At 39.2% G+C, this 25,952-nt stretch overlaps 1 protein-coding gene across 1 annotated transcript; it reads left to right on the top strand.

Moving 5' to 3' along the window:
- The first annotated feature begins 383 nt into the window (after window positions 1-383).
- cpxm1b (carboxypeptidase X (M14 family), member 1b) lies at window positions 384-25,287 on the top strand. Its single transcript, XM_022676410.2, has 13 exons — window positions 384-2,002; window positions 9,396-9,505; window positions 9,628-9,767; window positions 10,360-10,444; window positions 11,608-11,758; window positions 12,334-12,419; window positions 13,754-13,877; window positions 18,705-18,901; window positions 20,368-20,547; window positions 21,786-22,080; window positions 22,893-23,032; window positions 23,115-23,217; window positions 24,351-25,287. The coding sequence occupies exons 1-13, from the start codon at window positions 1,645-1,647 to the stop codon at window positions 24,659-24,661; spliced, it is 2,280 nt and encodes a 759-aa protein (XP_022532131.2). The 5' UTR covers window positions 384-1,644; the 3' UTR covers window positions 24,662-25,287.
- The last annotated feature ends 665 nt before the right edge of the window (window positions 25,288-25,952 follow it).

Genomic DNA, 25,952 nt, shown 5'->3' with positions numbered 1-25,952 from the left:
GAGACACACTGCAGGGTTCAGTGTGTAATGTACGGTGGTGGGCAGTAGATGGTGCACTGCACAAACTGATCAGAAAAGAAAGGAGCCGGACTTTCAGCAGGGAGTAGATGAGCTCTGAACTCTATAATAATCTAATTAATAATATATTATACATATAATACATTCGTTTAGCATTATAATACATATTTTTCATGAGTATAAAATGCATTCAATGCAACTAAAAATAATAATAATATATAATATTGTTTAGATTAGTCTGTGCTGTTCTTTTTACAGTGTGTGTATGATTATTATCTGTGCAGAGGGAGCTGTGCTGTGTTTTTTGCAGTCCCTCTACTTCAGGTACTGTGGTCTGACCCAGGCTGAAACTGGGGGAATGTAAATGCAGGCGGCTCTGAGGGCAACAGTGTGGACATATGTGGGCTGCAGTGTGAAGGTCTGAGGTTCTGAGGGCAGCAGTGTAGATGTTTGAGGGCAGCTGAGGCTCTTTAGGCAGCACAGTGGATGTCTTAGGCATGAGTGCAGAAGTGTAGAGAGCTGAGGGCAGCTGAAGCTCTGAGGGCATCACTGTGGATGTTGAAGGCAGCAGCGTTGAGTCTGAGGGCAGCAGTGTGAATGTCTGAGGGCAGCTGAAGCTCTGAGGGCAGCAGTGTGGAGGCTGAGAGCAGAAGTGTAGAGGTCTGAGGGCAGCAGTGTGGACATCTGAGGACAACTGAAGCTCTGAGGGCAGCAGTGTAGACTTCTGAAGCTCTGAGGGCAGCAGTTTGGACATCTGAGGGCAGCTGAAGCTCTGAGGGCAGCAGTGAAGACGTCTGAGGGCAGCTGAAGCTCTGAGGGCAGCAGTGTTAAGTCTGAGGCTCTGAGGGCATCACTGTGGATGTTGAAGGCAGCAGTGTTGAGTCTGAGGGCAGCAGTGTGAATGTCTGAGGGCAGCTGAAGCTCTGAGGGCAGCAGACTGGAGGCTGAGTGTCTGAGGGCAGCAGTGTGGAGGCTGAAAGCAGAAGTGTAGAGGTCTGAGGGCAGCAGTGTGGACATCTGAGGACAACTGAAGCTCTGAGGGCAGCAGTGTAGACTTCTGAAGCTCTGAGGGCAGCAGTTTGGACATCTGAGGGCAGCTGAAGCTCTGAGGGCAGCAGTGAAGACGTCTGAGGGCAGCTGAAGCTCTGAGGGCAGCAGTGAAGACGTCTGAGGGCAGCTGAAGCTCTGAGGGCAGCAGTGTTAAGTCTGAGGCTCTGAGGGCAGCAGTTTGGACATCTGAGGGCAGCTGAAGCTCTGAGGGCAGCAGTGAAGACGTCTGAGGGCAGCTGAGGCTCTGAGGGCAGCAGTGTTAAGTCTGAGGCTCTGAGGGCAGCAGTTTGGACATCTGAGGGCAGCTGAAGCTCTGAGGGCAGCAGTGAAGACGTCTGAGGGCAGCTGAAGCTCTGAGGGCAGCAGTGAAGACGTCTGAGGGCAGCTGAAGCTCTGAGGGCAGCAGTGAAGACGTCTGAGGGCAGCTGAAGCTCTGAGGGCAGCAGTGAAGACGTCTGAGGGCAGCTGAAGCTCTGAGGGCAGCAGTGTTAAGTCTGAGGCTCTGAGGGCAGCAGTTTGGACATCTGAGGGCAGCTGAAGGTCTGAGGGCAGCAGTGAAGACGTCTAAGGCTGGTCATGGCATCGCTCTGGACGCTGCTGTTCCTCACAGCTCTGCTGGCAGGGGTAAGATGCACACCTGCTGCAGGTACTGACCCAGTTCCCACCACCCTGAACCCATCCTCACCCAATCACACAGCAGCAGCAGCTCCACGCTCCAGCACCAGACCGACCCCCACAGGAAGGAAAGTAACAGCTGGAAAGACCACCGTCCTCCCCACCACCACCACGACAACCACCACCACCACCACAGGACCACCCGTCAAAACTACAGCCAAAACCGCACGACTGAACACCACCATCAGCTTCAGGACCGAGGACCTGAGTGAGAAGACTGAGCGGAGGTGGATCAAAGAGGAGGAGCCGCCTGCATTGGGTAACATTATCAAATACTACATCCAAGTAAAACAATGCATTTCTGTATTAATTAATTTATTGAGTAGATCAATTTATAATTTAGCAATAATAACCTCAATGTTTCGTGCTATAATGTGTAATATTGGCATTGCAGTGCTGCAGTCGTAGATCAGCACAGCAGTGCCAATATTACATGCTATAACATGAACCTCGAGTCTATTATTGAGATTATACCACAGTTCAAATATTGAAAGCTGTTTGTTGAAATATTTTAAAAGAGTTAAAGAGAAGAGAAAATGCGATCCATTTGGTTAAAAACACTCTGCCACTTAAAATAGTTCCATTGCTGCTCTGTTTGTAGCAGTGCTGTAAGTTTGTATTTGGTTTGTAAGCGCTGCATCGTTGCTAGGTTTCCTCTATGTGCCAGAGAAATACATGAACAACTTCGGTTACAGTGCATTACCAGCTGATAACGGCACTCTTAGAATGCCTCTCAGCCAATTACATTGCAGGGTCGGAACTAACTGTGGTATAATGTTATTTAATACCTGATTGTTATTTTTTTTTTTTTTTTGTAATAAAGGACATGGACATAGTAGAGAATCACCCATTCATCGCTCACTAACACCAACCATATTCCTGAAAGTCTCTATTGAGAGTGAGGGGTCTTTTTGTGAGGACCTCCTCCGTAACTCTTATTTACACACTGTTAAATCACCACTTCCTGTGTTCATAGCCAAAGCCCAGTACTGAACCCATACTCACTCTAAAGTGTGGGATTTTCCACAGCGAGAGCACAGATCTGCATCTCAGAGTGAACAGAGACATGCAGTTCAGTGTAGAAATGTGTGTAAATCTGCATTAATTAAATTATGGTAAACATTGCTGTGAAAAAAAAGTTCTTTATGAATAATCGCTATATACCAGCAGGCAGTGAGGGTACCTGGGGTCAGAAAGTGAGTCTGTGTACCTACTCTACTCTACGCTAAGCCAGCGCAATGTGTGCCACGATGCTCATTGCTATCTTACACCCCACCAACAGTCTATTTTCAGCAGCAGAGCTTCTGAATATATCTACACTGATGGGCGTGGTGTTCTGGTTATGAAATGAGGTGTGTTCAGGTACATATCTTGAGTTTTGCTTGTTTATCTTGGTAACAGAAAACACAGGAGCGCCACTGACTGAATACAACCTAAACTGATGCCAACAGTCAGACGTTCATCGCTATCTCGGCAACGCAGGCTTGCCGTTGAAATAGAAGTCTGCTAAAGTCAGAGCTCACCTGACTCTTAATAAAGGCAATAACGAGCAAGAGATACTTTGATTGGTTTATTTCACGTTACGCCCAAAATTAATAAATTAACCACACCCATGATTAATTAAGAGGTTAAATTTGTACATATCTTTTGCAGATTTCAAGCCATGTCAGGCTTACTTTTCCAGTCGTTATGATAGCAAAGACACTTATGCCCTAAATTAAGCTGCACGATGGACAATTGAAGGCTGTGCTACACTGAGGAACCCTGAGTGCTCCGATAAACCAGAGTGATATTAGCTAGCGGTTCATCCCACATAGCTTGTTTTAACATGGTAAACACACACACGGCTAATGCTAATGTTGCTCCAGCAGTGTTAGCCAGGGTTAGCAACAGGTGTGGGTGTGGATAGGGTATGGGTATGAACTGAAACTCAATGCATCACAAAATAATAAGAGTTTTATTTGACTTATTACACATTAGTAAATACCAAAAAACTAAAAATACAACCTTCCCAGACTTTTACAACAATATTTTTTAGGTAAAACTAAACAAAAATCACTGAAAAAGCTAAAAGCACTTCTAAAAACCTTAAGCATAAGAGTGTATGGTGAATTAGGTCATGGTCAGACTGTCCACCGCAGTAAAACCACCAGTGTAGTTATCATTCTACAGCCTCTACAGCCTTTCCTCTTAAAGTGGAGTAAACATCATGGTGCCTTTGGGAAAACAGAGCTCCAGATTGTACTCAGCCTCCACTAATTACCTCGAAAAGACCCAAAGGCACAATAAAAGCACGGACACTGGCTGACTAATGTGACAGGTATTATAGAGGGGGAGACCAAATCTTAAAATCCAGCTGTTTAGTACAAAGAGAAAACTGTAAACCACACGAAAAGAATCTGTTCTGAAGAAGCGAACAGTTCACTCAGATCAGAGTCATTCAGATTTGGTGGTGGTGAATGGAACCAATGTGTCATCGTGATTACACTACTAATTACTGACTATCCAAACCCATCAGTGATATAGCATATACAGCTCTGGAAAAAATGAAGACAGCCCTTGAGTTTCTGAATCAGTTTCTCTGATTTTGCTATTTATAGGTTTATGTTTGAGTAAAATGAACATTTCAAATAAAAATATTGTCATTTAGAGCATTAATTTGCAGAAAATGAGAAATGGCAGACCTCAAATAATGCAAAGAAATCAATATTTGGTGGAATAACCCTGGTGGTTTTTAATCACAGTTTTTTTAATTCATCTTGGCATCATGTTCTCCTCCACCAGTCTTACACACTGCTTTTGGATAACTTTATGCTGCTTTACTCCTGGTGTAAAAATTCAAGCAGTTCAGTTTGGTGGTTTGATGGCTTGTGATCATCCATCTTCCTCTTGATTATATTCCAGAGGTTTTCAATTTGGTAAAATCAAAGAAACTCATCATGTTTAACTGCTCTCTTATTTTTTATAGAGCTGTATATACAACTGTATATAAAATGTACCCAATTTTCATCTACAGTATTTATCTAATGCTCTTATCCAATGTTTAAAAGTTTACTAAGGTTACTTAGGTATTATAGAGGTCAAAATAACACATTTTTTCCAAAGAAAGGGAAACTTAAGGTCTTTAAAATAATGTTTTTCATTAGAATAAACTAAACCTGTTTTCTACAGTACATCAGTTAGTATATCCTCTAGCTGGTACTGTACTGTACACCAGGTTTAACAGTAACTGGGTCACTGAAATATCAGCTCCAGATGTGAGAGAGTGAATTTGAGTTGACTCAGCAAATCATCCATAAACATTTCCTAACTCAACCACAGACATTTTTCCATAACTTGGTGCCTGTTTGCCACGTTGGACACTTATACTTACGCAACACACAGAACAGACACAGAACAGAGTTGTAACAGTGGCTACAAGATCATGGGTTCATATTGTATTTATATTTACATTTTCAGCATTTTCCTGATGCTCTTATCCAGAGCGACTTACAGTGTTATTCCTGTTACAGAGGTGGTAGACCAATGATGTAGTGTTGGGAGTCTTGCCCAAGGACTCTTATTGGTGTAGAGCAGCATTCAGTCACTCAGACCTGGAATTGAACCCCAGTCTCCCACATGTTCTGGCAATGGGACCAATAATTAATGTTATCCTCTTTATTTTACTTCAAATAGACAATATCAAATAAATGTATTTGTTCATTCCATATATACATGCTTTTTAGCTCCCCATCATCCCATCATTTTAACACTGTAGCTGCTTTGTTACGAAGTGTAAATCATTCTGGGCGAAAAGACCAATAGAAATTTTCCAAAATATTATTTTGAAATAAAATCATATTTTATTTGAGCATTGAAATCTCTTTGGGAACACATGATTTTCATTGGACCGGATATGCATAGGATATGCTCATTTTCAATGGCATAATTTACATAGAATATGGCTGTCTAATATGTATATTTTACTATTTTACAATGAAATATCAGCTATATATCTTTATTTATAGTTATATGATATAACTTCTGGTTTGGTTCCTTAAAGCACTAGTTATCAAAAACACTCCAAAAAAGAAGTATCTGAATTTTGATGAATGGACCAATAGATATGATCCAAAATGACCTGAAATAAACTTTTTTTACATTGACTTCCATTGAAAGTTAAAAACATGTTCTTCTTTTTTCTTTTTGCTGTTTTGGAGATACATGTTTTTCATTGGACTGCAATGATTTAAACAAAAAAATAAATAAATAAAATAAAATGGACAAGCTCGAGAACTACTACCCTACAGAACCTAAAGAACCTTTTAAGGTTCTGCAACTAGATCAAAAAAATCTGGAAACACCACTGACACAAAACTGGCCAATGTTTTTTTTTCATAAGTGTCCTATAGTTTGCAGCCAATGGTGTTTTAAAACCCAAGATAAAATCTACCACCCTTTATTTAGGCTCCAATCCTAATCTAACAGCCTGAACCCAGGTTTCAGATATCATCCTAGATGTAGAAGTCATGATTTTGGCTTCTTCCTCTTTCTGTCCACTTATTTATAGCTAAGCTAGCGAGAAGCTCCTCTGGGAAGGTAGGGAAGAAGCCTGTAAAGGTACAGAAGAAAATCCAAGCGAAAGCCAAAGTGAAAAGCACACCCAAGAGCATCCCAGCAAAACCTAAACCCAGAAAGACTGGAACATCATCATCAACACCAGCTCCAGGGAAAACCAAGAAACCAGTAGAACGTATGTATGGAGAGTTTGTATTGTATACAGTATGGGTCTGTTAGATGCAGCCATACTGTATACTGGCCACTAGCAGCGTGGTCAAAGCTAGCATTTAGCCATTCGCTACTGTCTGAGCTTGACTGATTACATGGCTTTCCCCAGAGAGTCTACAAAATGGATTTCTCAAACCATATCCCGTCCAATTCCTTATATCCATGAACCCCTGGATCTGTAGTCTTAAGTAAAAGGAGCTAACCATTTGTCTGGAATCGTCTGTTTGAGCATCATTTGTAATCCAGACAAATCTGATGACTTTTTAAAAGGGCTGAATCCACAGTTTTTGAAAGAATTGCACACTTAAGATGACTGGTTTAGCCATTTATCTGCAGTATTTCCTGTCCTCTGCTCTGCGGTTAGTCTGACTTCCACCTCTTTAGAGCTGCTTTACTCCAGACTGCTTCTCTAAACTGGATGAGAACAATCCACACTATCTTAAATACACTATCTTTACTTCTACCTCCCATCTCTTATCATGCCTGGCCTTCTTTTCCATACTTTTAGTGTAAACTGTATAATCTCTATGATTTACATTTTCCTCTATTTTCATCTCTCTCTCTCTCTCTCTCTTTCACTTCTAACCTTCTTTCTCACTGCCTGTCCTGAACATTTCCTCTCAAAGGGGCCTTGGGTGCATTCTCTCTGGGCTGGAAGTGGAGTGTTGTAGTTTCAAGGCTGGCTATGTGTGTGTGTGTGTGTGTGTGTGTGTGTGTGTGTGTGTGTGTGTGTGTGTGTGTGTGTGTGTGTGAGAGAGAGAGAGAGAGAGAGAGAGAGAGAGAGAGAGAGAGAGAGTGAGTATAAACAGAGAAAAGGGAAAAGTTGAAGTAGGGGGTGGGGGTTCACATGGTCACTCTCTACACAGTTCAACATTCTTAAAGAAGCACTCTAGTGCAAACTGCACTCTGTGTGAGTTTTAAACCAGTTTAAAGCAACAATACGTAGCATAAAAATCAATCAAACATCTAATTAAGAAAAGTGCTGGTGCTACACTATGAAACTATGGTGGAACTGCAAGGTTTCTTCCTTTAGAAATGTGTAAAATCCTGTAATATATCCCTATCACTTCTGGATATCTCAGCTTGTCCAGAAAAGCATGTGTACAGATGTCCATTTGTATTTATGCAGTGAAAGAGTAAAAGTGAAATACACTCCATAGCACTAGAGTAGCCCACTCCTAGATAGAATTGTTTATTCATGCAGTTTATTCAGATATAAATATTATAAAAATAATAAAAGAGCACCTAAAAATGATGAGTTCTTTGATTTTACCAAATTAAAAACCTCTGGAATATAATCAAGGGGAAGATGAATGATCAGAAGCCATCAAACCACCAAACTGAACTGCTTGAATTTTTACACCAGGAGTAAAGCTGCATAAAGTTATCCAAAAGCAGTGTGTAAGACTGGTGGAGGAGAACATGATGCCAAGATGCATGGAAACTGTGATTAAAACACAGGGTTATTCCACCAAACATTGATTTCTAAACTCTTAAAACTTTATATATGTGAACTTTTTTGTTTTTTATTTCAACCATTTCTCATTTTCTGTAAATAAATGCTTCAAATGACAATATTTTTATTTGTATATTGCATCTAATATTTTCATAATCAGATTTATATTAACACACTGAATATACAGTATCAGGAAATGTGCCACAAATATTTGTATCATTCTGAAAGCTTTGCCATGCCCTGAGACCCTTAAATGAACTAATTTTATTGGAAGGAAATGACCAAGGCAGCAAGAACAGTCCATCCTGGCCAGAAGAAACCAAAGACACCAGACTACAGGTCCAGTGGGATTCAGAACTGAGAGGGTTATGCTGTTCTGGTCCGGAGAATGCAGGGTGAGAGAGGGTGTGTTTGTACAGGAGATGGACCGGGGTGAACTCTAACAATAGACACCAGTCTGTACTGCAGATGTTCAGACTGGGGTTGGTTTGTTTAATGGGAATTCTCATGTTTTTAATGGGAATTTAATGGGAAGCTCATGTTCTTGATGTTGATCAGTGATGCAGTTGATAGTAGAGGAACTTTGGAACACCATAGGGTTCTCAGGAACACTGTGAAGTTTATTTCTTGTTGGCTTCTGACTGATTTTACTGCTTCTTTACCATTAGGGTCTGGGTGAGTGTGTTGGGTATCTGAAAGATGTGGGGTAGGATGCTGAATTCTCATGACTAATGTTGAGTCATGATGGTCAATATACTCAATCAGCATGGTCATGATTGTTGAGCTAATGAACTAGCATTGTCATGATGGTCAAATTATTCAACCAGTTTGTTCAAGATGGTAAAGCTACTTAACCTGCATGGTCTTGAAGGTCAATGTACTCATCCAATATGGTCATGATGCTCATTCTGCTCAACCACCATGGTCATGATGGTGAAGCAACTCAACCAGCATGGTCATGATGGTCAAGCAACTCAACCAGCATGGTCATAATTGTCAAGCTTCTCACCCAGCATGGTCTTGACAGTCAAGCTACTTAAAAAGCATGGTCATGATGGTCAAGATTTTCATCCAGAATGGTCATGATGGTCAGTCTACTCCATCAGCATGGTCTTGACAGTCAAGCTACTCAACCAGCATGGTCATGATGGTCATTCTACTCAACCAGTGTGTTTAAGATGGTCAAACTTCTCAACCAGATGATCATGATGGTCCAACTACTCCATCTTTATGGGCATGATGGTCAAGTTACTTATCCAGCATGGTCATGATGGTCAAGATCATGACCATCATCAACCCAACCAGCTTCTGGCTCACTCTTATTTTTCCATTAAATAACAGGCCATTTTCTATTTTCACTCATTTTCATCCATTTCTTTATGCCCATTTAAGTTGATTGTACCATGTCCTGTGCTAACCTCTATCTCAGAGTGTCCCCCGCTGGGTCTGGAGAGTTTGCGGGTAAAGGACACCCAGCTGCAGGCATCGTCCTTCCAGCGCCGAGGTCTGGGACCTCACCGTGGACGTCTCAACATACAGGTTGACTGCTAACATCCTTATTTAGACAATGTACCACCTTACACACACACAGAAGCCTTACACTGCTAACACTGTTGCTGTTGTGTGTATTTGTGTTTGTGGTGATCATTGTGATCATGCAGTCTGGTGTTGAGGATGGAGATATCTATGATGGAGCTTGGTGTGCTCTGTATGAAGATAAGAAACAGTGGCTGCAAGTGGACGCTTTGAGGGCCACTCGCTTTACAGGGGTCATCATACAGGGCCGCACTTCCCTCTGGAGGTAAAATACAGCAAACATACACACTTATAATTACTATACTCTCATTATAAAGAAAAATAGGTGCACCCAAAATAATTTAACCAACAGGAATGAAGCATAGTGGGTAGTCATGGGTGGCCAATGTGTGTCGTACATGCCAAATCACCTTGGGTATCATTATAAGCCCTTTCACAGCCCAACAATGTGTTATTAAGAACCAGTAACACTTAGTTTGGATGGTCCATTGTAGATGGCTCATAGATGCTCAACTAACATTCATACCTCAACCATTAATCAACCCTAAAGCTTAACCCTAATCCAGACCTTTATCTAACCTTAACATAGCCTTAAAATGTTAATATTAAGCTTCAGGTTAGAGTTGGGCGTAGAGTTACATTTAATAGATAATCACTTAATTTAAACTTAGAGTTTAGTTGCATTAAATAAACATGTAGTTGAGTATTAGTTGGATTTCATCTTCCTTCTGAACAGCATTACCATCCCACACTTAAAGATTATTATTATTTTATGATAAAATTGACTGTACATAAAATATAACATGCATATATAGATATTGATTTTTGCTTTACTGTTTTATTGACATACATTTTAGCTGGAATTGGGTAGAAACCTTCAAGATTCAGTTCAGCAATGACTCCATAACCTGGAAGACCTGTAAGAATGGGACACAAGAGGCAGTAAGGCTAATTTTTTATTTATTTCTTCTTTTGGAACATTGGTCTCATCTCTTAAGAGTCCATTGCCAACATTGTTCTTGCATGTTTTTGTAGGTTTTATGGTTAAAAACAGTCAGTGTTCCATTTTACACCATATTTTCCAACCACTCTTACAGTGCCTGTAAAATGTTGACGTATCCATGGCTCTGAATTCAACCGCAATCAAAAAACTGTGCAGATTGAAACACTACTGCTAAAGGTCCTGATGTCCTGTAACCCTACCTTTTCTAAATGCATACTGTGATGCACTATTATTCCAGCAGGACAATGCCTATCCACATACTGCTGCTGCTGTGCCTCCAGAGATTTGAGCCTTGAAGACAATGCCGACACTATACCATGTCCAGCTTCTGTATTTCCAGATCTATCTATATCCTGATTATAGAAAATGTGTGGGATCCTATTGGATGCTCTATCAACAATACACCACTTTATTTTATTTCCAAATACCATTAAAATTCCGATCTTCCTTTTGGTTGCAACTATTTTTGAACCCATTTCTTTAATGATGAGTGTAAATGTAGATGTACGTGTATACAGTATGTGTTGGATAAAACCAACTGTTAAAATCAATGATTCATAGGCTCCTAAAATTTTTGAGTTTTGAGTTTTTAGTGGGTTTTCAGTTCTTCTCAGATTTCAGGAAACCATCTCAAAATTATAGTCTGGAAAGTTGAATGTAAACTGCAGACGCAGAATAAAGAGATCCGGCTGAAAAGTGAAACTGCAGCTGGATTAGTTTACCCGTCACAGGGCTGAATTCGGGCCCCCGGCCGCCGTAGCAGTGGCGGTTTGTGACTGGACACTGCTGATGTTGGACATCGGCTCTGGCGTCCCCGTGACGCTGCATCATCCCCATCATTTGGCGGGCCTCGGACCCCCTGGCAGCACACTCGAGGCCCTATTAGAGACTGGAGGCAGCTGTTGGCAGCAGTTGGCAGGGTTAAGTGGCTCTTTTGGAGAGAATGGCCCGCTCTCTGCTGTGTACTCAATGCCAGCTTTCTGTTTGCCCACGCGGCGTACACTGGCGCTCTCGGAAACCCCTGCCAACTGCTGCTCAGCCAAAAGCCAATGGGCTAGTTGAGCCGGAGGGGTTCCATGAATGTGATCTTTGGTGCTAACAGGTGTTTGAGGGGAACCAGGACACTGAAACCCCGGTGCTGGCTGAATTCCCCGAGTCCACGGTGGCGCGGTACATCCGGATCAACCCTCAGACCTGGTTCAAGAATGGAACCATCTGCCTCCGAGCGGAGGTGCTGGGCTGCGCTCTACCAGGTACTATACGGCACTTACAGCGCCAAATTCATAATACATGACTGTTGACACATAAATAATCATATTTTTCCATCTTCTTTCGCTTCATTTACCATTAAAGATTCAATTATGTCCAGTTTCAACAATTAAATCTATTATCAGATGTGTATGGGGCAATTTTTCCAACATAGGTTTGTTTTTTGAAAATATTGAAAGCTCAGTCCCTGTGTCAGACTCAGTGTTTAAAACATGAATCTTTATCTTCATTACATATTAATACAGTACAGATTAGTGTTCACCTCCTGCTCAAATTCTGTTAAACATGGTGGTGGGGGGGTTCTGAAATCTATAGGTGATTCCTCCTTACCTCCCGGCCAGATCCAAAGATCCAAATCATACTGAGAAGAGAAGCATCTCATCTGTTAAACATGGTGGCGGAAGTGTTCTGTAATTTCCAACACAGAGCCCACCCAAAAAATCCCTAAATATGAAGAACTTTTTCAAGGCAGTTTTGACTTAAAATATGTAATTGAATGAACATTGTTTAACATTTTTATGTAGTGACCTTTCTAACTGACCATTGTGGATCCCTTTAGACCCAAACATCTACCAGGGGCAGGAACCAGAAGTCACACAGGACAAACTGGACTTCAGACATCACAACTACAAGGAAATGAGGAAGGTATGGTGCCCTGTTTTATCAATCTTTTATCACACTTTGCAGCTTGATTTAAGGTGTGTCAGTATGTCTTTGCTATCGTAACGACGGGAAAAGTACACCTTGCGCAATTCGAAAAATTTGAAAAAAAAAAAAGCATGAACTAATTCTCTTAATTAATCATGAGTGTGTTTTAGGAGTAACATGCAGCTTGTTACTTTAATTAGCGTATTCTTTTTAAGAGCCAGGTGAGCTCTGACTTTGGCGCATTGCTATTTTAATGGTGCATCTACCTTGACATTACTCAAATAGGGGTTAGGGTTATTCACTGTATACCTGTAACTCTACCTCTTCACTACTTTACTTTAACTGATGCTCTCAAACACTTTATTAAGAGACAAGAAATTCAAGTAATTAACCCTTGATGAGTTCAGCACAGCTGTTAACTGAAAGCCTGAATTCCAGGAGACTCTACCTCATAAAACTGACTGAGAAAATCCAGGAGAGATGTTCAAAACTGATCATCCAAACAAAAGCAAAAGTGCTACTGTGAAGAATCTGAAATATAAATCATATTCTGGTTTGTTAAGATAACTTTAGTATTAATCTATAATGTAGAACATTTTAAAATAGTGACTAATAAAAACGTACTGAATTTATGGTGTGTACAAACAGCTGAGCAGAGCTGGATTTCACAGTGTGTCTGGAAGTCTTGGGTAAGCCTCGGCGTGTGGGGAGAGGTTTGCCACATTTACCAAAAAACAAATATTATTCTGGGCTCCTCAGTACATAAACTCTGGTCAGTGGGCCGCAGGGGCTGACCGGACCCCCGTTATTTACTAAACACTGACTCTATTAACACACAGCACCTCACACAGGTACTACACACACTTCTGATTCTTTCCATACACATCTTACAGAAAATTATGTAGGAAACAAAATAAACAGAAAACTGAAAGAATACTGAAAGAACGTACAGAAAACTTAACTACGTATGTCTGTTGTGCCAAAGAGCATATAATTAATGAATTAAAAATTGTAACCAAGAAATTATAAAGTAGACCCAACTAGTTTTTACCAAACATTCTATTTTCACATTTTTGTCCTGTTCTATCTCTGTGTTTTTACCTTGTTATCCTATCCATGTCCTTCCTAGCACATGGCCCTGTGCTGTTCTCTCTGGTCTCCGCCTTAGTTGTTCTCCTTGTTACCTTCCCCAGGTGTTTCCAGTTGTCTGTTCAATCCCTCTGTATTTTTAGCCCCTTTGTTTTAGTGTTCACTTGTCGGTTCTGATATGTTTTTTGTTTGTTCATTTGTAGCTGGTATATTCTCATTTTTACTGTATCTCTTTTTGGCAGGTCCTGAAGTCCGTGCACGAGGCGTGTCCAGACATCACGCGAATCTACAGCATCGGGAAGAGCTACACAGGCCTCAAACTCTACGTGATGGAGATCTCCGACAACCCAGGCAAACACGAGCTCGGTAAGAGAGAACCTAATAAAAAACCTTAATAAAAATAAATAAATAAAGGGTTATATGAAACCCATTATATTTGCCCAAATTGTATTGATTAAGGAAATATTATCTTTTTTTCTGAGAGTTTTCTTGGTCTTCCAGATCTAATTTTGACTTCCACACTTCCCCTGAACTGTAGAAACAGCAAGATGAAAGCTTGATGAAATCATTTCCTTCACGTTTGTGGGCAATAGTTTTCATTTTTAAATATTTTTTTAGATCAGCTGCTTAGAGGAGCCCATAGTGGACGAGTGTTTGCAGAAGGTTTGAAAAGCTGCCAGAGCTGCAATAAAAAAACGTTCACATTGACTCGTAAGTCAGTGCAGTGAATACTGTGGATTTTAGAGATGGCTGACTCCTTCTCTTCTATTTCCGTTCTCTTGTATTTCTGTTGGATTTGCCTTTCTTACCAGCATATTCGCAGTTCTCTTCTTTCTTAGAGTTTTAGAGTCTTTAAGATCTAATTTTGACTTCCACACTTCCCCTGAACTGTAAAAAACTGCGAGATGAAAGCTTGATGAAATCATTTCCTTCATTTTTGTCAGCATAAATTTGAGTTTTTAGTTTTTTTTTTATGATCAGCCTCTTAGAGGAGCCCATAGTGGACGAGTGTTTGCAGAAGGTTTGAAAAGCTGCCAGAGCTGCAATAAAAAAATGTTCACATTGACTTGTCAGTCAGTGCAGTGAATACTGTGGATTTTAGAGATTCCTTCTCTTCTATTTCTCCCCTCTCCACTCTTTTCCACCAGTTCAGAGTGTTTACTCTGGAGCAGTGTGGGGTTGCTTTTGGCCGTGGAGGTGGAGGTCAGTCAGATCCCCAGTCAGTGTTGGCCGGTGCCTGTGCCAGCTCGCGTAATGAGGCCTGAGGTCAGCGATGCCAAGGCAGAGCTCAGCACTGAGACAGTGGAGATGCCCAGTGGAGAATGGGCATGGATTAGAAACACTCCTAACTGAGACCAGGATATAAAAACACTCAGCTTATTCCTTATTTATCATAATCAGGTCTTCATCTTATTCAGCTGATAGCAGGTTATTTCCTTCAACATTTGCTGAAGCTACAAATAAGCAGAGAATACACTAAAATGATGTTTAGTTAACACTGCACTTTCACTGCATTTGTTATGTTGCTGGTGTACCTGATATCTAATGCTAAAATATATATTTTTCAGTTTTTAAATGTATACGTAGTTTTTTATAATAAATCATATCTGAAATCCTTTTCTATGGCTCAATTCCAAGATTTTACTCATGTTTTTAAATTTTACATCATGTAAATTATACTTAAAACTTAGTGCAGGTTCTTTGCAGCTATACCTGTTTCAAGGATTGGATTTGCCTTTCTTACCAGCATATGAGCAGTTCTCTTCTATCTGAGAGTTTTCTTGGTCTTCAAAATCTAACTTTGCTTTATTACACGTTCCCTTAAACTGTAGAAACAGCAAGATGAAAGCTAGATGAAATCATTTCCTTCACCTTCTTCACCAACAACAGAAAACCCTCATATTAGAGAGAGGAGAGACTCGTAGCTTTATGAAGGGAAATGGATGAGTTAGCAGCTCATATGTGGAGCATCTTTTGCTGGAGTGGAGAGTAAACAGCTGCTCTTAAGTTCATGCTCAGGTCCAGGAGGTGAAAAAAAGGACAGGAGGTTTGCTATTGCTGTTTTCTTCTTTTGCAGCTATGCACAGCTGCACAAAAAAAAGACGCATGAATTCTGATTTGACCGTTTACATTCATGTTGCATGTGCATGGATCTGATTTGTATCTGATTTAGGACCACATATGAAAGTGACTCAAATCTGAAAAAAAAAAAAAATCTGATTTGGCACGTTCAACAGATGTTCACAAAATCAGATCTGAGCCACATTGAGCAAAAAATCTGATTTGAGTCACATCGGCCTGGTAATGTGAACGTAGCCAAACAAAAACAAACAAAAAAAAACTGAACATAAACTGTAATCAGGCTAGGAGCACAATAAAAGCACAAAAACCTGACAAGAACAGACAAAATACTAAACAAAGAACACCTGGGGAGGGTAACAAGGTGTCAGCATAAAAAACAACCACAGGTGAGAAAACAGAGTACACTGATTACAGGAAGGGGCTAGGACAGAGACAAGACAACAGCAAAACAGAGCCACATGCTTAAAGAGCACATGGGAAGACAAGCAATAACACAAGAAAGAAGAAATGAAACACTTGAAAAATGGGTTAATGTGTAACACACTTCAGTTCAACAAAATCCTCGCATTTTTATACAATTCCGTTTCTTTAAAAAATTACGATTTCTTGATAATTTTTGTGATTAACATTAAAAAGTAAATTTTAAAGGAAGCTTGTAAAACAATGTAATCGGACCATTGCATCTCCAATACAGTTTCACAGTGTGAAGAAGACCCAGTTCCTCGCTGTGAACCTGACCAATCAGACGACTCCACCATTAAAAAACACTAAAAACAATCAAAGCAGTGACTGTTCTGATCTGATCTGGATTCTAGTCCCGGTGAACTCTTGCTAAACATCCATCTTTATCCTGATCTGCACAATTACCCTGACAGCGCTCCTCATTCCGGCTGTCTCACTCCAGATTGATCAGGAAATGAGCTGCAGGATGAAAGACGGGACACATCTGCAGGAGTTTACAGGACGGTGAGCTCTGGTATGTCATCGCTCTGTGGTTTAGATGCAGAATGTGAATCAGGGCTGTATTGTCTGGGATTGTTGAACACATGCTTCTTATCAGCAGCACAGAGAAATGCTGTGGTGAGGGTAAAGGTCAAAGGTCTCAGCGGTTCTTCTTCTCCCAGTTCCCTTCCTCCCAGTTCCCTTCCTCCCAGTTCCCTTCCTCCCAGTTCCCTTCCTCCCAGTTTCTTTCCTCCCAGTTTCTTTCCTCCCAGTTTCTTTCCTCCCAGTTCAACTGGAGCTTCCGGTCACCCTACAGAAGGTCCGGAATGAGTTTAACTTGTTCTAGTTCCCCTAAAATGCTCTTTTTCCTGGTTTGTCCAACCGTTGAGCATCTTAAATTTTTTCACTAAACCCAATTCAACCCACCCAATCCAAGCCCATTCCTGCCATCACTGATTGTATCATGTTATTCTTTCAAATACCTTCTTTCCATTAAGAAGCTGCTCTGTAACCATCAGTTACCATCAAGCAATCATCAATCATTCACGTCAATTATACAGCTCTGGAAAAAAATAAGAGAGCCCTTAAAAATAGAGAGTTTCTTTGATTTTACCAAATTGAAAACCTCTGGAATATAATCAAGAGGAAGATGGATGATCACAAGCCATCAAAACACCAAACTGAACTGCTTAAATTACATTTTTGCACCAGGAGTAAAGCAGCATAAAGTTATCCAAAAGCAGTGTGTAAGACTGGTGAAGGAGAACATGATGATGCCAAGATGCATGAAAAAAAAAACTGTGATTAAAAACCATGCACTGGTCGTTCTAGGGGTGGGGCAACAGGGGCAATGGCCCCAGCTAAAAATCTGATTGGCTCAATGAAAAGCCTCTGTCCTGTACACTTTGTTTATGTACAGTAAAAATACATGTAAAATTGTGAAGCAAAACCAGGCAAAATCCAAATGCAAATAAATTTCATATGTATTATTTGTTTAAAAGTTTTGGCAGAAAATAAACACTTTAAAATATTTTTAAAAGTTTGGTGACTGGTAAAATAATACCGTGGCCCTTACTCAGACAAATCCTAGATCCACCACTGGTTAAATGAGTGAATTACGGTAGAAAGTTGGGGCCAAACTTTGTAAAATTAATAATTTGTGCAAAAAAATAATGTGTACAATTTTATAAGTTTTCCATGGGACAGTGCGACTCTACAGATTTGTCAGAAGCTCTGTTTTCTAGCATTTTATGCTTCTTAGCATTTTTAAGCTTTTCTAAATTCAGCATTTGTTTGATTTAAGAAGGTTTTCTCTGATTTCTGTGAGGAATGTTGTTTTTTGGGGTCGTCGGGCTCTTTTAGAGAAGGTGCCAGATTTCAGACCCCTCTGCTACAGCAGGACAGAACAGAGGAGGAGGAGGAGGAGAGATGGAGGAGCTGGATGTTAGAGCTCGGGTTTCAGGAGGCCCTCACACCCAAGTAAACATCTCCAGCCTTACCGTAATACTTCTAATATCTGCACCTGAAAGATCTGAGAGCTGAGACTGCAGGAGAAGCAGCTTTCAGACCTCAAATAATGCAAAGAAAACAAGTTCATATTCATAAAGTTTTAAGAGAATAATCCAGTTTTTTAATCACAGTTTTTTTTCATGTATCTTGGCATCATGTTCTCCTCCACCAGTCTTACACACTGCTTTTGGATAACTTTATGCTGCTTTACTCCTGGTGTAAAAATTCAAGCAGTTCAGTTTGGTGGTTTGATGGCTTGTGATCATCCATCTTCCTCTTGATTATAAACTATTTTTTTTATATGTTGGTCTTTCAAAAGTAGTGAAACATTAAAAAAAAAGTTTAAAGATTTATTTTTCTTTTTATTAAAAACGAGTGAATTATCCTAATTGAAGCATTACCTGTTAGAGGTAAGGAACATCATTCCACTAAATATTGATAGAATAATTAGTAATATAGAAATATAATAAAATATTCACACTGCTTGTTAGGATTTTTATTTTATTTTATTTATTTTGGATAATTAAACATGCACACCATTGCTGTTCCTGATGCATTAACATAACAGGAGGTTAATGTACCTGTATGTTCCTAAAACCCTACAGAACCCAACTCTCTGATTCTGTGGGTATAAAGGAAGCTCTCTGTCTCCTCCTGCAGGAGAGCCCGAGTTCCGCTATGTGGCCGGAATTCATGGGAATGAGGTTCTGGGCCGGGAGCTGATGCTGAACCTGATGCAGTTCATGTGTCAGGAGTACAAACGGGGGAACCAGCGCATCGTCCGGCTGGTGAAGGAGACCCGCATCCACCTGCTGCCCTCCATGAACCCGGACGGATACGAGTTCGCCTATAAGAAGGTGCAGCTGGATGCAAAAATTCATAAAACCTCACAAATGCATCAGCAGTGTCAAACTCGTAAAAGCTGCTGTTTAAATAGTGATTAATTACACTCAACAAAGGTGTGAAGAGTTTCTGCATTAGTTACTCTGTGTGTAGAATAGAGTATAGATACTAGTGTTTAATAAAATACTGAATGTAGAAGTTAGAAAAAAAATGATTGACTCAAGCTTTTTACTGTAAAAGTGTTTTAAAAAAGTACTGGTTTCAAAACTACTTAAAGTATAAAAGTAAAAAAAAAACATCCATAATGACTATAATGTTCTACTAAAAGGGTAACATTGATAAAATTTAATATTTAATAAAAGAATATAATAATAATAATAATAATAATAATACATACATACATACATAAGAATAATAATAAAGAAAATTGTTATTAAATATTTTTATTATTATATTATTATATTATTAGTATATATAACATAGCAAAGTACACACTTTTTAAAATTAAAATATGCACTTAAATACATACTAAATGTATTATTTTGGAACAACTTATGGCAACTTAAGTATATTTCAGTTGTAATTAAGCTATATTTAAATACAACATTAAAGCATTCAGTTGTGTTTTGAGGGCTTTTTTCAAACAACTTCTGCAAATTAGGTAGGTTTTAAGTTTGTGTTTTTTAAACATCATTTTTAATACACTTGCAGTATATTGTAAATGTACTATTTTGCATATTGACGCACATATTGAGTACACCTTAATGCTACTGGGAAAAAAATACACAAAAGTGCACTTTAAGCAGTAGTATTTAATGCCACTATATATATGTATATGTATTTTATATCAGTGCAATGTATAATTTAAAGCATTGTTAAAAAAAAGAAACGTTGTATGGTAATACATTTTTCTAAAGTATATTAATATGAAAAATGCACTTTAGTATTCTTTACCTACTTTATACATACTTTTAATACTTTAATTTAGTGCTGAAATTTATTTCCTTTTCATAAGGGTAGTATTTCAGCTGCATATATGCTTTTATTAAAAATAAATGTATTTCTCATACAAAACAATGTAAATATATATTAAAGAAGTTTAGATGGGTTGGAGTTTGTCTGGAGTTTGTCTCTGGAGTCTCTGCACGGATCCTCTTCATACTAGGCTACATACGTCTGCTATGGTGTGATGAATCACAGTATAAACCAATAGGGAGTGGGAATGGTATATGTTTATATTTCTCTACATCCAATCACAATCAGATTCACTCTATCTGGATGGAGAGATTTATCTGGATAGGGGTTTTATTGAACGATGAGAAGCCGGAATGAAAACCAGCTGAAATGATTAAATAGGAGTAATGAGAATATTTTTTATTAAAATGTAAGAAGTATAAAGTTCAGATAATTGTGTAAAATTGTATATTTAAAGTTGTGGCGTGTGTATATGATAGATGAGCATGTGTTATCTTGTCCTCAGGGCTCGGAGTTGTCCGGGTGGGCTCTGGGACGCTACAGCTACGAGGGCATCGACATGAATCACAACTTCGCTGATCTGAACACAGTGATGTGGAACGCCATCGAGCTGGAGATGGACAAATCCAAACTCATCAACCATTACTTCCCCCTCCCCGAACAGTACACCTCAGAGGAGGCCTTTGTAAGTAGGGGCTGTTGATGATCAATTAGTCAATCAATCAATCAATCAATCAATCACTTCAGTGCCATCAGTAGATACAGTACCAGAAAAAACATTTGGACACCAGTTTGTTCATCCAGACTATATATATATATATATATATAAAGGAACACATAAGGAATCATGTAGTAATTTAAAAGTGTTAAACAAACCAAAGTATTCTGCTGATTATTCTGATGAATTTATCCTGATGAGTGCCAGTTTCGTCATTATAACATGTTTGATGGTATTTGCAGAAACTGCACTTGAGGATACTTTTAAAGGATACTTAAATTTTTCTTTTGTGATTGACAGACCTTCATTTTTTGTGTTTTTTATTTAGTTGAGTAGTTGTTGCTTCTCATAACCTGGATTAGAACATTAGAACAAATATTCACTATTCACTCTTCACTACTTTACAACTGAGGTACCACTTTAAAATAAGACTATACCTTTATAAAGGGTTTATAAATGGTTTACAATTAGTTTATTAATGGTTACTAATTAGGTTGTAAATGTAAAAATCATTAATAATCAGTTATAACACATACATAGAAAGGGCAACAATATAGATGGCTGTGTAATATAGTTCACTATTAGACAAACAACAGGTCATTGTTGCCCTTTCTACGTATGTGTTATAACTGATTATTAATGATTTTTACATTTACAACCTAATTAGTAACCATTAATAAACTAATTGTAAACCATTTATAAACCCTTTATAAAGGTAGTCTTTTTTTAAATGGTACCACAACTGATCTGCTCTTAAACACTTTATTAAAATGCAAAAATTCAAGTAATAATCTCTTGACGAGTTCAGCACAGCTGTTAACTAAAAGCAAAAACAGATGCATGAATTCAGATGTGTATCTGATTTAGGACCACATATGATCATATTCATATCATATTCAAATCTAAATTTAAAAAAAATCTGATTTTGGCACGTTCACACAGCAGGGAAAAAATCAGATCTGAGCCACATTGAGCAAAAAAATCAGATTTAAATCACTTTAGCCTGGTAATGTGAACGTAGCCCAACACCTCATAAAACTGAGTGGGAACATCCAGCCATAAACATCTATCCCATCTTTTGAAATATTACTATATGAAATACTATTGATTACTATCAATATCCATTTAAAAATCAATTAGTAATAAATCAGCTGGATGTTTCTATATCTATATTGTATAAATTGATTGATTATGGGCCCCTGTAGGTGGCCCCTGAGACGCGGGCAGTGATCAGCTGGATGGAGGCCATCCCCTTCGTGCTCAGCGCCAACTTCCACGGTGGTGAGCTGGTGGTGACGTACCCGTTCGATATGACCCGGGACTGGGCGCCGCGCGAGCTCACGCCCACCGCCGACGACAGCTTCTTCCGCTGGCTGGCCACGGTTTACGCCAGCACCAACCATGTCATGTCCAACCCCGACCGCCGGCACTGCCACAACTTCGACTTCATACGCCACAACAACATCATCAACGGGGCCAACTGGCACACGGTGCCCGGCAGTGAGTATTACACACACTGCAAAACAGATTAATACTCCAATAACTCACCCAAACTACGAGGAAAAACATTTCATATTTTAGTTTCTTTAAAGTAGCTCCTCTTGTTTAGATGATCAGTTTTACACATCTCTGCTGGATTTTCCCAGTCAGTTTTATGAGGTAGAGTCACCTGGAATTCAGGCTTTCAGTTAACAGCTGTGCTGAACTCATCAAGAGTTAATTACTTGTTAATTTCTTGTCTCTTAATAAAGTGTTTGAGAGCATCAGTTAAAGTAAAGTAGTGAAGAGGTAGAGTTACAGGTATACAGTGAATAGTGAATATTTGAGTAATGTTTGAATCCAGGTTATGAGAAGCAAAAACTATAAAAAAAAACGATTAAAGATAGTAAGTAAAGATAAAAAATTAAGGTCAGACAATACGAAAAGAAGAATTTCATGAACGTATCCTCAAGTGCAGTCACCGCTAAGATGTTATAAAAAAAATGTTATAATGATGGAACTGGCACTCATCAGGACCCTCCCAGGAAAGGAAGAGCAAGAGTTTCCTAAATGCTTCTTTACAGAGTATTTTTGGTTTGTTTAACACTTTTAAGTTACTACATGATTCCTTATGTGTTCCTTCATAAACTGATAGATCACTATACTATTCATTTATTAATGTAGGAAAAATAAAAAATAAAAAATATTGAAGGAGAAGGTGTGTTCGAACTGTAAATATCTGTGTGTATATATATATATATTATTTTTTGATGATGAATTTATGTAGATAATCTAAGCACACATAAAATCAGTCTGCTAAATTCTCATCTCAGGTATGAACGACTTCAGCTACCTGCACACGAACTGCTTTGAGGTGACCGTGGAGCTCTCCTGTGATAAATTCCCTCACGCCAGCGAACTGCCCATCGAGTGGGAGAACAATAAAGAGTCTCTACTGGTTTATATGGAGCAGGTAACGCTCTGAACACGAAGCTTCTACAAAAATCATATTAAACATTAAATGAACACAAATCGCATCTCCTCCCCTCCCTCAGGTGCACAGAGGAATTAAAGGCGTCATCAGGGACAAAGACACTGATGCTGGAATAGCCGACGCCATCATCAAAGTGGACGACATCGACCATCACATCAGATCCGGTGAGAATCCACCCTCACTTACACACTCCGATCTCAAAAACAGACCCTTTTATTGCTTTAAGTGGTAAAATAATTTACTTTAAGCCCCCTAACCCAATTCCAGTTTTGATCAATTTTGATTTAAACTAATTCCAATCTAGATTGATTCCAAATTAGGATCTACGCAGATTCAGATCCTAGTTGAGTGCAGTCTAAATGTATTCCAATCTAGAATGCTTTCAATCTTTCAATTCTGATCTAGGCTGATTCTAATTTAGATTCCAAACTAGACCGATTCAGATCTTGGTTGATTTTAAACCAGGCCAATTCCAATCTAGGCAGATATAGATCTCAGGTGATTTTGATTTCAACGTATTCCAATCTAGAATGATTCTAATCTAGATTGATTCCAAATTTAGATCTTGATTGATTTATAACCAGTCCAATTGCGATCTAGGTAGATTCAGATTTCAGGTGATTGCAATCTCAACATATTCCAATCTAGGATGTTTCCAATCTCGAGGAGTTTTGTTGTTGTTAGACAATTCTGAACTAGACTGATTCTAATCTTGGCTAAATCTGGTCTAGGCTGGTTAAAATTTAGGAAGATTCAAATCTAGATTGATTCCTATCTAGACCGATTCAGGTCTTAATTTTGAACTCAGGCAATTCCAATCTCTGCAGATTCAGATCTCAGGTTATTTGGATTTTGATGTATTCTAATATAGGATGCTTTCAATATTGGCTAAATCTGGACTAGTCAAAGATCTTGGTTGATTCTTATCCTGACCAATTTCAATCTTGATTCTGATTCCCATATACATTGACTCCAATTTTGGCCAGACCAGTTTAGAGCAATTCAGATCAAGGCTGATGCCAGTATAAATTGGCTGATTTCAATCTTGGCTATTCTGGACTAGACCTAGTGTACGCTCATTGAGATCTAGGACGAATGCAATTGAATTTAACCACTCCATATTGGGTTACAATGTCAATCTTGGTCAATTCCAATTGTGCAATCCCAATTTTCTTGGGGAACAATGTCTGAATTAGATTTTTGCTGATATTCCATCAGTGTTGTCCAAGCAGAACAGCAGTTTGTGGATGGGGTATGTATAATAAACTAATTTAAAGCTGCCGCTCTCTCTGTCCAGCTGCCGACGGGGACTACTGGCGGCTGCTGAACCCCGGCGACCACGACGTGACGGTGAGCGCTGAGGGCTACATCCCTTCCTCTCGCTCCTGCAGAGTGGAATACGAGCACTACCCCACCATCTGCGACTTCCGCCTCACAAAGACCCCCAAACAGCGGCTGCGGGAGATCCTGGCCAAAGGGGGAAAGATCCCCAAAGACCTGCAGCTGCGCCTGAGGCAGCTGCGCCTGCGCAAACTCCGCACCACCACCAAAACCCTCAACCAGCGGCGCATGGCTCAGAGGGCCAGGGCCAGGAGATCCCACCGTTAGTGCAAACATCTAACCTCTGACACGGTTTACAGGACAATTACAGGACTTGAACCTGATCGTACTTTATCAGCAGGGTGGTGCTACTCACTGAGCAGGTGCTTTGGAGACAAATTCGGTACAGGTGCAGGGATTGGCTGGGGTTCAATCCCATTTACAGGTGCTATGGGTTAATAAAACAGCAAAAATACAATCACAATGTTAAAAGAGGTGTTCCTGGTACACCATAGGGTCGTCCAAAGGTTTGAAGACCAAGACGGGTGGGAACCAGAAGGTTGTCAATCCTTTAAAATAAAGGACTTCCACTAATCCTTGGTGCTCCATGGTTTTCCAGTCTTCTTTTTTTTTAGTCTAATTATTTTTGCTACATAGATACATCAGGTGGGATAGCATAGTGGATAACAACACCATGGGAAATCTCCCACCTGGAGTGATTGATTGGATTTTGATTTCAGCTGATTCCAATCTTGCTGAGATTATTAATGATTCTGACCTCAACCAAATCTGAACTATGCCGACCAATCATTTTATCCTACAGGTACAAGTGAGCACATTCCGTCATCTCAGTCTGGAACTGATGTTTTTTGTAAAATAACAATAAAACAATAAAATATAATCTTTTTAAACCATATAGTTGCCATTTTCTTCTGTTATCTCTTACATTTCTAAGAGTCTAAATGATTACATTTCTTGTAGCAGGAGATACTGGATGTACTTACAGGCTTAGAGGTGTTGAAGGAGCTGTTTGTGGAGAATTTTTTACCTCTGCTCACCTACTTTTATTACATTAACTCTGTTTTGCACTTCACATGCTTCAATAAATATAAAAAAGTCTTAAATTTATATTTTAAATATTTAATCTTACAATTATTCCAAATCCCATCCAGCAGGAGGCGCCACTCACCCTCTGCAATGTAACTCCCATATATGTCTATGGTAACTCCTCTATATTGGTCAGATTGGCCTGTACAAAAAAAACATAGAATATCATTGAAAAGTTACTTTATTTCATATATTATATAAGAATATATTTCATTTCAATATATTTCATTTTACAACAGGACTTGGCACACTGCCAAAAGTACCAATTGTTCTTTTATGATTTTCTAATTTTCTGAGACACTGATTTTTTTGTTTTTTTCATTGCATTAAAAAAGCCATAATCATTAACAATACAATAAATAAACGCTTAAAAAAGATCACTCTGTGTGTAATACATATCAGGAGAAACCTTTTAAACTATTGTTTGTATACAGTTAGTAAAATTGTTGGAAATATAAGCTAAATAAATGTT

The sequence above is a fragment of the Astyanax mexicanus genome, chromosome 19 (genome assembly GCF_023375975.1).
Source record: "Astyanax mexicanus isolate ESR-SI-001 chromosome 19, AstMex3_surface, whole genome shotgun sequence".
NCBI classification, from domain to species: domain Eukaryota; kingdom Metazoa; phylum Chordata; class Actinopteri; order Characiformes; family Acestrorhamphidae; genus Astyanax; species Astyanax mexicanus.
Note: the sequence above shows the minus strand (reverse complement) of the source record. Positions and strands in the feature narration are given on the sequence as shown.

Coding starts and splice junctions, on each gene's coding strand:
- cpxm1b (XM_022676410.2), top strand. CDS start 1,645: ATGGCATCGCTCTGGACGCTGCTGTTCCTCACAGCTCTGCTGGCAGGG. Junction 10,445..11,607: donor AGAATGGGACACAAGAGGCA/GTAAGGCTAATT, acceptor TGGTGCTAACAG/GTGTTTGAGGGGAACCAGGA. Junction 23,218..24,350: donor CGACCATCACATCAGATCCG/GTGAGAATCCAC, acceptor CTCTCTGTCCAG/CTGCCGACGGGGACTACTGG.